A 15609-nucleotide genomic window follows, 5' to 3' on the forward strand; every position below is an offset into this window, starting at 1 on the left:
AAGCCATTCATTTTGTTTAGCAAATCACATTTTGGTCAAGTATGATAAATTTTGCTTATGGTTTGTGAATGCTTTATTGCTTCAAAAATCTGATTTCATTATAATTTCTTAAAACTTTAAAAGACTGCTTCATGAGTTGCTGCTGGTCAAAAATTTTGAACACCTGCATATATACTGTATCTAGTACAGTATATACATATATATACATGTTGGTAGACACGTCAGGACTCAACCAACTTAAATTTTAAGAATAGCTATACAGAAGATGGAAACAATAGTAGGCATTGGACAATGAATAAAAAATATGAAATGGTTCAGATAGGATTGTGAAACAGGCTAATGATGGCAAGAAAAGGTAAGAATTTTTGTAAAACTATACTAGGGGAACTAAAAGGATCAAAGAAGTGGTTGAAATTGAGATGTCTTGGACATAAATTGAAATGACAGTCATTAAAAATTAGTCCAATTCTTAGTTTCTTTCTATTTTATGTTTTATAATTGGGTGTTATCGGGTATAATAAGAAATTTTTACTTTAGTTTTGTTTGTACAAAAATATAATCAAAAACGATCAATAATGGTCTCTAGTTCTTCTTTGGTCACATTCCTTCCTTCCTCCACAAATCTGAGAGGTTAAACTATCCTATGTTCATCTAATTTGTTTATGGTATCATTCTTTATGTCTAGATCATGAATCCATTTTGACCTTATCTTGGAATACAGTGTTAGATGTGGGTCTATGCCTACTTTTCTGCCATACTAGTTTCCAATTTTCCCAGCAGTTTTTGTCAAATAGTGAATTCCCAAAAAGTGGGACCTTTGGGTTTGTCATATTAGATTGTCATAGTCATTGGCTATTTTGTTCTGTGAATCTATTCCACTGATCAACTTTTCTTAGCCAGTAACAAATGGTTTTGATGACTGCTACTTTATAATATAGTTTTAGATCTGATACAGCTAGGTCACTTTCATTTGCTTTTCTCTTCATTTTGAAATTCTTTGAAATTCTTGACCTTTTGTTCTTCCAGATAAATTTTGTCATTTTTTCTAGTTTAATAAGTTAATTTCATTTTGTAGTAGGTTACAACTTATACCAGACTATATTGAGAATTTACCTTTAGAAAGTAAATCATTTTTTTGTTATTAAATTTAAAAAGATGTCATTAAAAGGAAAGCTTGAATTGTTTACTTGTCTGTGAGTATGTAGTCCCTTGTAATTATTAGAACTTTTATAATTTGAATTTAGCATAAACCACTTAAATTTGTGTATTTTATATATGAAAGATACTCTCATTGAGGCAACTGTGAAATAACTTGCTATCTTTTCTCTTAGTGTGGCAGACCTTAAACATGCAATTCAAAGCAAATATAAGATTGCAATTCACCAGCAGGTACTGGTAGTAAATGGAGGAGAATGTATGGCCTCAGATCGAAGAGTATGCACTTACAGTGCTGGAACAGTAAGTATACACACCTTGTGTGTCTTCTATTATATATACATATTTCATCTGAAGAGGAAACACAGTAGAACCTTAAAATTCTTAAGCTTACATAGATTATTTTGAGGAGATTGGAAGGATTTTTGTTTTTATTTTTTGTGTGAGTGTAGTGAATGTGGAAGAAATATAGCCACAAGAAATACTTTATGAAGTATCCCTATGCTAGTAAATCATTTTGCTATCAGTCTTATAATAATATTTTGAATAACATGTTACTTAATTTTAAAATTATGTTCCTTTTATAATGTAGGACACAAATCCAATTTTTCTGTTTAATAAAGAAATGATCTTATGTGATCGTCCTCCTGCTATTCCCAAAACAACATTTTCAGCAGAAAATGACATGGAATTAAAAGTTGAAGAGTCTCTTATGATGCCTGCAGTTTTCCATACGGTAGCTTCAAGAACACAGCTTGCTGTGGTAAGTTGTACATAATACCTTTTGAACTTCAAATAATTTCAACTTGCTTCCAGCAACATTATTTTATAATATAATTAGAATCTTTTATTAGAGCCTTCACATTAAACACAGATTTTTAGTTTATGAAAATAAAAAAGGAGAAAAAAATACTCAGAACTGATTGTTTCACACTCTTGTCCTTCCCTCTCTCTGGAGAAGAGAGGGTCTCCTTTGGGGTCATATTTATTTTTTGTAATTTTATAACATTCATTTTTGATTATTGTGTCATAGTTTTTGTTTTGTTTTGGTTTAGTTTTTTTTGTTGAGGCAATTGGGGTTAAGGAACTTGCAGCTGTCAAGCAAGTGTCAAGTGTCTAGTCAAATTTGAACTCGGGGCCTCCTGATTTCAGGGCTGTTACTCTATCCACTGCACCACCTAGCTGCCCCATGTGTGTAGTTCTTTTATGTATGTTAACATAGACAAAATGAAGAAGGGAACCCCAAAACTCTTTCTCTTTCTCTCTGACTTTGAGAATGAGCCATGAGCTCCTTGCTGCTCCTTGAAGGAGAAAATCTCCTTCAACCCTGCATCAGTGAGAGACTGCCCCAGGGAATCAGATAAAATGGTTTATCTAGGTGGGGCTGGTTGAGTCCTGAGCTAAAGAATTCCAACCCCATTCAACTGAAAATCTATTCAATTCTGCTCAAATTGGACCCAGTCCATCAAGAGCAACCCCCAGCTTGTAGCCAAGGCTTATAAGAGTCGATCTAAAATCCTCTCTTTGCAGAGGTCCTAACATGCTATGCCAAGGAAACCTCTGCCTGCTGGAATAATACTCTCTTCCAGTGCTACCCTCTCTTTATCCTCACCTATTTCCCTAACAAGACTTTATGCCTCTCTGTCGGGATTTCTCTAAACTTCTCTGTGAGACTTTGCCACCATGGAATTCAAGCTTCCAAAGCAAAGGCTGACTTCCCAAAGTCAATAATAAACCTCTTTTATCAATCTTGGTTTTTGGATTCATAAACTCCTTTATGAAAAATGCTCACCTTAATGGGGTTCCCCAGAACTCCCTACCCATGTGCCAAATCCCAAGGGGTGGAGGGAAGCCAAGCCTCTGCATTTGGTTCCCTGAATCCCGAACCTGCCACTAGATAGATCTCTTCATTTGGTTCCCTGACAGAAGGGAACCCCTAAATCTAAACTTCATCAATTGTACATAGACTTTTTGTTGTGCTTCACTTTATCAGTCCATTTCTTTCCATACTTCTCTGTACTTGTCATATATTCACCACTTTTTACAACACAATATTGCATTACATTCATTTAACACAATCATTTTCTAATTGATGGACATTTAATTTTGTTTCCAGTTCTTTGCTAGCATAAAAAGTGCTGCTTTACAGCATGCCTTATTTTTATCAATATTTTTTTTTATTCCAATCACTTGTTTTCTCTTTTAGATGAACTTGCTATGGAGAGAGCATGATTTCATTTGTTATTTGTTTTTGCTGTGCAACACATAATCTGTCATTTTGTTCCTTTTTAACTTCTTTCAGGAATCATTTAGGAAAAATTTGCTGCTATTCAGTTCTCTCAGAAATCCATTGAGTTCTCTGTTTCATCTGGAATTGGTTTAATTTTATTTAGAGATGTTTGCAGTCATTTAAATCTTTTGGGAGCCTTTTTTCCTTATGGATTTCCCTGTTGATTTATATATTTGAGCTTCAGGCTGCCTTCTTCCTGAGATCTTTGATTTGTTTTATTCTCCCCCCCCTCCTTTTTATTTCCCTGTCTTTCATTTCCTGATGCCTTTCTATTTGATGGATGATCTCCCAGAAGTTGAACCAGACTCTGTGGCTCTTTATTTTACTGTATTGGTTATGTATCTTTCACCAAGGTAAGACTTGCCCCTAGTGTCTTCTGGGGAAGTGGGATTATCTCCATCTGAATCCTTGTCTTACTCCCTTTTCTTTCATGCTTAGTGTCTTTTGATAAGCATGTAAATTAGATTTTAGTGAGGCAGAGTTGTACTCTGATCTAGTTCTCTTTGTTCTTAATTTGCTGGCTAAACATTGCTGCCCTAGGCAGAACATGCTTTTTACCTTTTTCTGCTTCCTCCTCTTTTGAAAGTAGATGGCAGAGTTCAGTTCTACTGTGTCTTCTCATAGAATGGGACAATGAGGGCAGGGACAGGGTATGCTGGAATAGACAGAACAGGCAAGGAAATTAGTATAGCAGAGCACAAGCTACATCTTGCCAGAGTTTGTGGACTCATGACCTCACCACTGTATGCTTTTTGGTGTTTTGACCAATAAAGATAGCTGGAATTTCTCATAAGTTAGTTTTTTTCTTTGATACTTTGTAACCAGCCCTACCATCTTAGTTTGTCTTGTAGAATCTTTTTAAATTAATGACTTTCTTGGTATTTGCCTTCAGTGGATTTCTGGGTCAAAGAATATGGACTAAAGTTACAATAAGTTACTAAAGTGTCTTTAAATAACTGCAAATTGCTTACCCATATAGTTGAACCTGTTTACATCTCCACCAATAATGCATGTGTGACTATATTTTTGAAGTCTTGGGTATTCAGTTGGGCATTATCTGAGAAAACCTGAAATTCCCGCTGGGTATGGAAATCTGCCTCCTTCCTGAAACAAGCTGGGAGGACCTCTGATAGGATAATCTCAGCCTTAAGTGGGACTTAAACTGGGCTTTTGATTATAGTCCTACCCTAGATGGTCTCTGGAACTCCACCTTTACTGTTTCCAGATCTGTTCATACTCTAGATGCTTGCTAACATCTCTGAATTTAGCCTGCTACAGATATGCTCCTTGTAACGGATTTTTTTAAAAGGCTACTCTGGCCTCATGGTATCTTTCTCTTTGTTACAGCTAATTTCTTTGGTAAATGTCCTAACAGCTAATGCTTATTAACACCCTAACTTCCTTTTAGGGTTAGCCCTATAATTCTTTACTTGTCAAGTGTTCTTCTTCCTGTTTACTACTAGGGACTTGTTTTCCCCCTTTTCATTTCTGAAGACAGTATTGGATTGCCTGCTCTTATCCTGATCAATCCCATAACACTAATCATCCTGTACCAGACATTTTGGTGGTTTGGTACAAGGAGAATCTGACTGCACCTCAACCCCTTAATACTGACTATTCGTATCTTTTGCCATTGTTGTCATTATCTTAGTGGGAAGTGTTTTGTATTTTTCTAGCAGTATATTTCAGCTTTCCTTCCTTCCTGAAAAATTCTTTGCTTTTTTTTTTTTCTTCCTTTCTTAATGGTAGGTTACAATCTTGATGACCTTTTATCTGCCAACTCTTAGGTTGGCCTTAAAAACCTTATTTCTGCTTGTCATTAAAGTTGATTTCTAGGAATCTTCTTAACTAGCCTAACTTAATTTTACATGCAAATAATTTATCCGATTTTAGTGTATTTGTTTATCCTTTATTATAATTTAGTATATTCTTTAGTAATAGTATTCTGTTGTTGTTGACAGTGACTACAGATAAAGTGTAGTCACTGGAGGGCTCCTCCATCCCCCAACCCATCCAGTCATATACACAACATGCCACATGCACAGTGGTTAAAAGGGAATGCTTTGTAGTTTTAAATATCTGGGTCTTGACTCTGACACAAGTTTTGTAAACAAGGACAAGTAAACTGAAATACCACAGTGGTGAGAACATCGGACTAGAAATCAGAAAAACCAGAGTTTAAAAAAAGTTTAAAAAAGACAATTACTGTATTATCTTTTGTAAGCTACTTAACTTCTGTCAGCCTCAGTTTCCTCACTGAAATGACAGCACAGAACTAATCCTAAATGCTAATTCTTTGTGAATAGCTGTAGCTTGTGTATAGCTATTTTTAAGTTAAATTTACCCAGATCATTGTCCTGTAACTTAAAATTTTGCATTTTGTTGTTGTGAATAAAGGACTAAATTTTGTCCTTGATTCATAGCACTTTTTTTGCCACTTACATTGCCACTTCATATTTCTAGGCCGTAGCTATTTAATTATAAAGAGGAGACTGAACTAGTTGTCCTTTGAAATCAACATTATATCTTTAGGTCTTATACCATAAGTTAAAGAATTTTTGACTTTTTAATAATTAGATAATTTTATCTCATTCTTATTTATTTCCTTTGTAATCCTATGTATCCCCCTTTTCCCCCCTATGAGTCCATGGTCACAAATGACACATGTGGTTATTAAATAGCCATTAAAAGTTGTCAGTCTTTATATTGAAAGATGTTTTTGCACCTTGATTTCCCTTCATTGAAGAAATGAAATCACAGGTTTGTATATACAAATACACTCAGCCTTTATTTATAGTAAAGCATATTAATAGTTCTATGTGGGCCCATGTATACTTTTTCATTGAAGCATTTGTGAAGAATTAGTCATTTTAGTCTATGCAAAGTCTTAACTGAAAAAAAAAAATAGCCCAAATTTGCTTTTTGTAGTCCTGAGGACTAAGATAATATTCTAGGATTGTGGAATGATTGAATGAGTGAAAGAATAAATGAATGAGTGAAAGACTTATTAAGTTCTTACTATGTGCAAAGCACTGTTTTTAAATACTAAGTAGGATACAAGTAGAAAAATGTCTTTGTTTTTAAGGAGCTCACAAGGCAGATAAAAAGCTACAAATCATATGGAAAAGTCTCTTATACTGGTACACTGGTAATGCAGATAATGCTTTTTGTCATTTGTACTGACAAAATGATAACAGTGTAGTGTTGAACCATTTGGGAATTATAAGGACTGAGGACTATGATAACAAGAACTTTTTTGTGGGGTGGGGCAAGGTCTTCAGTAGTTATGGCTGTGTCACTTGGCAGGAACCCAGGCTGTATCTCTATAAGGTTTGCTTCCCAGAGTAATGACTGGAATTAATTCCCAGAAGTCACTGGTCTAGAAGTATTTCTTTTCTCAAGTCCTGGTTTCACAGTCCTATGCTGTCTGTCAGAATCCTAGGATTCACATGTCTAGAATTAGGAAGGAATGCCAGAGACAATAGTGCCCCCAATACCTTACTGGCACAAGTACTAAGCATTGGAACATGAACTGTAATAACATTCAACTTCAGTGTATATTTTTTGTTGCAGTGTTATTATTTTTAAAATTTTTTATCTTTTTTTTTTTTTTTAAGAGAATTATAGCTTTTAGGGACAGCTAGATGGCATGGTGGATAGCTCATGGCCCTGGAGTCAAATTCAAATTTGGCTTAAACACTTGATACTTAATAGCTGTGTGACTCTGAGCAAGTCACTTAACCCCTAATGCTTTGCGTCTCCCCCTCTCCCCCCCCCCCCCCCAAAAAAAAAAAGGGTGAAAAGCAAACAAAATTAGAATTGTAACTTTGTTTGAAATCTCAGGAGAAACACATTCACAGCTGTTGTAGTTGCCATAAGGGAAATTGTTATTGTCCCTTCCTTCCTAGGATCTTTTGTCATTGCCTTCTCTACTTGAGTAGTATTAGGTTAAAAAAAAGTTATATGCATGGGTAATTTTATAGCATTGACAATTGACAAACCAATTTTTCCCCTCCTTTCCCCTACCCCTTCCCCTAGATGGCAGGATGTGGTCAATACATGTTAAATATGTTAAAGTATAAATTAAATACAAAATAAGTATACATATCCAGTTATTTTGCTGTACAAAAAGAATCGGACTCTGAAAGAGTGTATAATTAGGCTGCGAAGGAAATCAAAAATGCAGGCAGACAAAAATATAGGGATTGGGAATTCTATGTAATGGTTCTTGGTCATCTCCCAGAGTTCTTTCTCTGATTGTAGCTGATTCAGTTCATTACTGCTCCATTGGAATTGATTTGGTTCATCTCATTGCTGAAGATAGCCAGGTCAATCAGAATTAATCATCATATAGTATTGTTGAAGTATATAAGTTCCTGCTCATTTCACTGGGCATCAGTTCATGTAAGTTTCTCCAGGCCTTTCTGAAATGATGTGTTGGTCATTTCTTACCAAACAATAAATATTCCATAATATTCATATACCACAATTTATTCAGCCATTTTCCAATTGATGGGCATCCACTCAGTTTCCAGTTTCTGGCCACTACAAAGAGGGCTGCCACAAACATTCTTGCATATTCAGGTCCCTCTCCCTTTAAGATCTCTTTGGGATATAAACCCAGTAGTAACACTGCTGGATCAAAGGGTATGCACAGTTTGATAACTTTTTGAGCATAGTTTCAAATTGCTCTCTAGAATGGTTGGATGTATTCTCAATTCCACCAACAATGTATCAGTGTCCCTGTTTTTCCCACATCCCCTCCAACATTCCACATTCTTTCCCTGTCATTCTAGCCAATCTGACAGGTAGTGGTATCTCAGAGTTGTCTTAATTTGCATTTCTTTGATTAATGACTTGGAACATCTTTTCATATGGCTAGAAATAGTATAAATTTCTTCATCTGAGAATTATCTGTTTACATAAGGTCATTTTAAAAGTGATTTGATGCAATATTTTTCTTTTTTTTTTCCCCACATAGGAAATGCATGAGGTTGCCAAGAAACTTTGTTCCTTTTGTGAAGGTCTAGTCCATGATGAACACCTGCAACATCAAGGCTGGGCTGCAATAATGGCCAATTTAGAGGATTGTACATTATCCTACCAAAAACTGCTTTCCAAGTTTGAAAGTGCTTATTCAAATTATCTACAGTCCGTAGAAGATATCAAGTTGAAGCTTACACAGTATGTCTACTAATAATAGCCATATTATATGAACTAAATTATAGTTTTGATTTTGTAATTTTTATAATTTAATTACTTTTTATAATTTTTTTACTTTAATTACTTTTTCTTTGAGTTATTAGTTTTTGGGCCAAGTTACATTACTTGGGTGATTGTCTAGATGGTCTGTTTTCAGATATTTTGAGAAAGTTGATGATTAACTATGTATCTATAAAGCGTGAAATTTTTTCCTTACCCTTTTCCTTTTCAACTAAAAGGGAAAAAGTTTTTATTAAAATTTTAATTAAAAAGAAAAGAACTTCCCACTGATTTCAGGATGCACAATGTAATATAAAATTTTTGGGTTTTTTTCTGATAAGAAAAAAGTTCTTCCATAATTGCATATTAAACCATTGAGAATAGAAAGGTAATTACAAAAGAAAGCTTTTCAATTACTACAAATAAATTTTATTAAAAAAATAATTTTTAAACCTGATAGTAACTCATCATGTATATATCAAATAATTTTTAAACCTGTAACTCATATCACATGTATATGTTGATGCTATATCAATATATATTAGTCTATTGTAATATATGTAATTATGTAGTAATCAAGTAGAAATTTCATAAGGAAAATATTTTAAATTGGATGAAGAGGTTACTACTTGGCTAAAATAATTTTTAGCTAAATTGGCTAAAATAATAATTATATTTTGAGCACGGTATTAATCTGGATTTTCATGTAGTAGGTTTGCTTAATGTCACTAGTCTGGTGCATGGAAAATAAGAACCCATTAGTATATTTTACCATTAACAGAATCTTTCACTACCTCAGCCCAGTCCAGATTGCATAATATTTATGCTGCTTATTATTATCCCCATTTTACAAATGAGGAAATTATCATATGATTGTACAACTTAGGTAGTGTTGGACCGTGTACAACAATCAAGTCAAAACCAAATTCTAACTTCAAATCTGTTATTTACAATATTATATACTATACCATACCAATTATTTTTCCATTTTATTAAATCAGAATGTCTATTGCATAAAGACTTATGTGTCATCTGTAGTATCAGTATTCAGTAAATTCACTTAGTAGTTCTTTGAAGTTACTTTAAATTAGTGGGTTTTTTGTTTGTTTTTGAATTTCTTGCTATTGACAGTTTGCTTCTGTTTTAAGTTTAGGAACTGCGGTTTCAGTAATGGCCAAGATTCCACTTTTGGAGTGCCTAACAAGACATAGCTACAGGGAATGTTTGGGAAGACTTGATTCTTCTCCTGAACATGAAGAAAAAGAAATGGAGAACAATGAAACTGAAAAATCATCAGAATTGGTGCTTTATCCTGATATGCCTCGGATGACTAACAAATCATTGTTAGCCTCATATTGCAAGTCAGTGGAACAGTCAGCCCCGGACAACACAGATCCTGAAAGTGGCAAAGAAATTAGGGAATCTTGTCAGAGCACTATCCAGGAGGAAGAAATTTCAGTAGAACATAAAGAGAGTGATTTGCCTTCTTTCAATGTTTCCTTATTAGACTGGATAAATGTTCAAGATAGACCTAATGATGTGGAATCTTTGGTTAGGAAGTGCTTTGATTCTATGAACAGGGTAAGTAATCATTTTGCTAATTGTACATAATCAATTTGTTGCTAATTGCAATCCTACTGCTTGGTTCCAATTATTCCAAATAAACTCCTTTTTTCCTCTGGTAAATCTCAGATTAACTCATTTAATTTAGTATCTGAAATTTTTATGAAGATAAATGAAAATGGGGAAATTTTAAGTTACATAGTACTATTAAAAATTAGTGAGATACACTTTTTCCATATTTAAGTTTTTGATTAAAATGCAATTTTATTTATTTTATTACTGAGGCAATTGGAGGTTTAGTGACTTGTCCAGGGTCACACATCTAGGAAGTGTTAAGTGTTTGAGGCCAGATTTGAAGTCAGGTCCTCTGACTTCAGGGCTGGTGCTCTTGCATTGTGCCACTGGAATTTTTAAACATTTTGTATTTTTCTTGTTATTTCATTTCATTTCTTTCATGTTAAATTCATCAGGTTGTGTTCATTATAAAATGATAAAAAAAGATAAAGCCACAAAACTTTGAAAATTCAGTAAGATTATGAGCAAGTTTCATCATAAAAATATACTGACCTATTATATTTATATTTAATCTCTATAGGCAGAAATAGAGGACTCCATAAAGAAATCCTATAAACATGTCCTATAAACAAGTCCTATAAACATGATTGTAACAAGTGAGGAAAGCTCATTTGAAAAGTCTAGAACTGTTTTTTGTTTTACTTTGATTAGTGCTACTTTGAATTAGTGGTTTGGATCAGTTAAATTTTAGATGGTATGTTTAATCTGATACTATAGATACAGTTTTTTGTCTAGAAGACTGAACTTTTCAAAAATAATTTGAATCTTTGTTCTGAATCTTTGTTTAGTTTTTCTTTGACTCTTTCAGCGTCAACTTATATGTAAATGGATATCATAATGATTGTTTAGCTATCAAGGTTAACAACCATTATTGTACTTTGAAAAGAGAAACGAATTTGAAATCTATCATCATCATCATCATCATCATCAATATGAGATGTCATACTTTGTTTTCAAAGGACTATGGAGGGTTGAAACTCTAACCATTTGATTAGAGAAACTTTAACCATGCCCCAATGCATGAATGCTAAATCCCTTACTGTCTATACTCATTTTTAGTCTCATTCTTTCTCCACAATATACCTTTTTATCCATTCTGTTTTTTGGATCCTTGCCCTGCTATATTGTTAAATGGAATCCCCATTATTCTTTGTTTTATATTCTTTCTATCTACTGGGACTTATGGAAGGTTTTTATTTCTCTTAGTCACCCTAACACACACTAGGTTAGGAAGATTCTTTCTTATTGCCATTTACAGACCCTTCCTCTTCTCCAAGTTCACTTGTATCTTTTTTATATTATCTCTTCAAGATTCTTTTTGGCATGATATACTCATGTCTAGTTTATCCTTCCTGCTTTCCCAAGCAGTTAAGTATAATTGGCTTGTGTTTTCTTTTCTTTCTTCTTTTTATTGAATCCTCTTCCCCCAACATTCACATCCTCTCAGTTCTTCAAGTTTATTTTCCCTCATTTTACCTCATCTCCATTCTCTCATCCCAACTAACTTCCTTGCTTCTACTTTATCATTGTTGAATGCCACTGAATTTTTCATTCCCAAAAAGAAGCATTCCAAAATGTTTCTTCGCTATCCAGGCCTAGCAGGCCTCCTTTGTCTTAACACTCTCTACTATCTCCTTAATATATAAATTCACCTCTTTCTTTATTGAGAAAGTCAAGATCATCTCTTGTCAGTTTTTTTATTTTTCCTGGTCTACCCCTCATCACCTCTTCATTTTTTTCCATTTTTCCATTATCCAAGGAACATGTATTCTTTTTTTTTTTTTTTTTTTTTTTGGCCAAACTAAACTATTCAACTTTTCTGCTTGATTCTATTTTTTTTCCTGCAACTTTGTACCTTTTAATCATTGCCTTAATCCCTCTAATCTTTAAATTCTTTACTGGCTCTTTCCTTGTTTTTTTGGAAACTTTTATTTTATCTTGCCATCCTTTCATGATTTTATCCAAGGTTTCCTATCCAGCTCAATTCCAAAGAAAAATTCTTGGCTATAAAGAATTGTCCAAGCTTGCTGCTTTTACTTTTGTTTTAAACATTCTTTAATATAAGCTTAACCCAAGCCTGATTCCAATTAGGCTTCCAACTCTCTGAGTTCCATTGCTCTCCTGAGACTACTTTCTCCAGGATGTCAAGATTGCCAGATTGAAAGGACTTTCCTCATCTTTTTTGACCTCTCTACAATGTCCTTTTTGATGTTCTTTTGACATCAGTGGTAGTTAAGTATCTATGTCTCAGAGATTTGTCCTGAACTTTTCCCCTACTTTATACTCAATTACAATCTCTCTATATATATGAAAATAAAATCCATTTGCAGCTCTATCTTCCAGGTGTCAGTTCCTTGTTGCCAGCTACCTAATAGACAGTTATACCTGAATGAATATAAAATGTCAAGTATTCTGGTTCTTATTCTTACTATCTGGGAAGAATTAGTTGCTAAAAATAGAAGTGATGGGAACTTTTAGAGGGAAGTGGCTCCTCTTCCCCCCCCCCCCACAAAAAAAAAAGAAAGAAAGATTCTATGGAATTCAAAAGGGAAGATAAATCCAATAAAGGTGAGAAACTTTTAAAAATGAAAACTGAAAATATATCTGGAAACAATTGGTGAAAAGTGACAGTATGCTTCAACCAACTTAGATGTACAAATTATTTGTATAAGTGGTGTAAGGAAAAGCAGGTAATAGAACATTTACATATTAAAGTATGTTATACTCTATGTTATTCACTTCTCCCTCCTTATTGATTACCTGACTACTTTGGGGACATTTACCTTTTAGAATTCTTACCTTGAGCCCCGAGATATCCTGATTGTAGAGTGCTTCTCTTGTTCTACTGAATCTAGGTGGCCTTCAGGCATGCTTTACTCTATCTTGGTCATTTTCTCATTGAACTCCCTTCACTCCTATTCCCTCTCTCCCATTTACTCCTTTCCCCTTCAAGTTTCAGAATCACAATCAAATCAGTGCTGCCATTGGTATTTAAAAGACTGTCTAGACTCTGTGGCTTCCCTGATCCTAAGTTCCTTTCCAGGCTATGTATATTTTGGCTCGTTCCCAATCAAATGTAAGCTTTTTGATCACAAAAATTATTTTACTTGAGCACAAAAAAATTTATTTACTCAGGTACTTACTACATTTCAAATACTTGGCACTTAAATGTCTTTTCAATTCATTTAATAAATTTTATAATGTATTAAATAATCAATAATTAATTATAAATAAATATATAAATATAATAAATAAATAATTATAAAAATAATTAATAATACATTAATACATTCAATTCATTTAATACAACATGATAAGAAAAGTAAAAAGTAGAAGTTATTTTGAGCAAAAAAAGATTGAATTATTATTATTATTGAATGCAATAATATTAGCTGACAGCTAATTACTGCTCTTTGTTAATTTCCTGTTCCTACATTATCCAGCCATGAATAAGGCATTCACTGTGACCAACTCCATATCCCCTATTCTTTAAAAGGGACAAACTCCATTGGTATCCCCTGAAGCTAGGCCCTAGGTCACTACCTCCCTTGCCACTGTGTAATTCTCTGTCTACTGACCATTTTCTGCCTGGACCTGGTATAGCCCATTATGCCAGTCAGCTGTTACTGCTGTGTCCCAGGAATAGAGTGCTGTCTTGGAATGCTGTCATTGCTTCATTGTGCCAGGACAGGACAACTGTCAGTAATGGGGCTTGGAATCTGCTCTCTTGTGCTGAGCCAAGCATTGACCTTCCTGTGCCGGGACCTGGCTCTGCTTCTGTATACAGTGTTGCCACTGACCTGTGCTGTCATTGCCTCCTGTACTTGTTAGGAGCACTTGGGTACTGCTACTGGTATATCCAAACTTTCCTCCTATGCTGGGAGCCAGAAAGTCCATAGATTCACTGTCTCTGTTCCACCATAGTTACAAGAGGTCAAGAACTGCTATGCATAAGTTTATGCCAGAGCTTGAATTCCTATTGATATTCTTCTTGCTGCCGTTTGGCACCTATTGAAAGGACACAGAAAATCCCGACATCTCCGACCAAATCTAGACTACCACCAAAACTAGTTGCCACATATTTGGCATCTTTGCCAATTTGCATATTTGCAATCTTGGTCACACTTGACTTAAAAAAAAAATTGATACATTCTATTTTTATATGGCAAAATTTCTCCCACTGATTTTTTCTGTTCCTCAATAGCCATACCATGTAATTACCCCCCCCCCAAAAAAAAAAAAAAAGTTTTAAAAAGAAAAGGTTAAAAAGAGGAAGAGAGAATCGGGTTTATACATTTATACATCCACTTCCCTATTTCAGACCCTTATCTTTTTTTTAAGTAGTATTTTATTTTTCCAAATACATGCAAAGATAGTTATCAACATTCACTTTTGCAAAACCTTATGTTTTTCTAATTTTTCTCCTTCCCCACCTCTACTCCTTTCTAAGATAGCTAGCAATCCAATATAGGTTAAACGTGCAATTCTTCCAAACATTTCTATATTCATAAGTAAAATCAGATCAAAGAGGGGACACACACACACACACACACACACACCCCAAGGAACAACAGGTAAAACAACAAAAGGTAAAAATACTATGCTTTGATCCACATCTAGTCTCTATAATTCTCTCTGTGGATGTCTATGTCACAAGATGGAATTGCCTTGAATCACATCATTGTCAAGTCCATCACAGTTGATTATCATAATCTTGTAACGGTGTATAGTGTTCTCTTTGTTCTCATTTCATTCAACATCAGTTCATGTAAGTCTTTCCAGGTTTTTCTGAAATCAGCCTGCTCATCATTTCTCATAGAACAATTATATTCATATATTATATCTCATATCTCATAGAACAATTGTATTCATATGTCAATTACTTATTCAGCCAACGGATGGGCATCTACTCAAGTTTCCAGTTCCTTGCCACTACAAAAAGGCGAGCTACAAACATTTTGGCACATGTGGGTGATGCATTTGGGATACAGACCCAGTATAGATAACTGCTGGATCAAAGGGTATACACAGTTTCATAACTTTTTGGTTATAATTCCAAATTGCTCTCCAGAATGGTTGGATTTCACACAACTATATTCGTTTCACTTTACTTTTCACAATATATTTTTTACCTTTTGGATATAGGAAGGAAGCTTCCTAGGAAAGAACTATTACATCAAAAGCAAATGTTTTTAGAAAGATTTCGTCTTCAACTCATCCCTTTCTTGGACTAGACTCATCTTAGAACCTCTAGTTTCATTTAGATCTTAGTTTAACATTTTCCTGCATGCGGCCTTTTATATTCCCCTTAAGTCTCTTGTCCC

The 15609-nt window shown here is 34.2% G+C and overlaps 1 protein-coding gene across 2 annotated transcripts in view; it reads left to right on the plus strand.

Annotated features, from left to right (window-relative positions):
- Window positions 1-15609, plus strand: part of RB1CC1 (RB1 inducible coiled-coil 1) — a 65501-nt gene that overhangs the window by 14345 nt on the left and 35547 nt on the right. For both annotated transcript variants that reach the window (XM_031946402.1, XM_031946403.1), the window contains exons 4-7: window positions 1332-1458; window positions 1748-1918; window positions 8427-8629; window positions 9796-10228. In XM_031946402.1, the coding sequence (XP_031802262.1) occupies window positions 1332-1458; window positions 1748-1918; window positions 8427-8629; window positions 9796-10228 (934 nt within the window). The remainder of the gene's footprint in view (window positions 1-1331; window positions 1459-1747; window positions 1919-8426; window positions 8630-9795; window positions 10229-15609) is intronic.

This window comes from Sarcophilus harrisii, chromosome 1 (assembly GCF_902635505.1).
Source record: "Sarcophilus harrisii chromosome 1, mSarHar1.11, whole genome shotgun sequence".
Taxonomy (NCBI): Eukaryota; Metazoa; Chordata; class Mammalia; order Dasyuromorphia; family Dasyuridae; genus Sarcophilus; species Sarcophilus harrisii.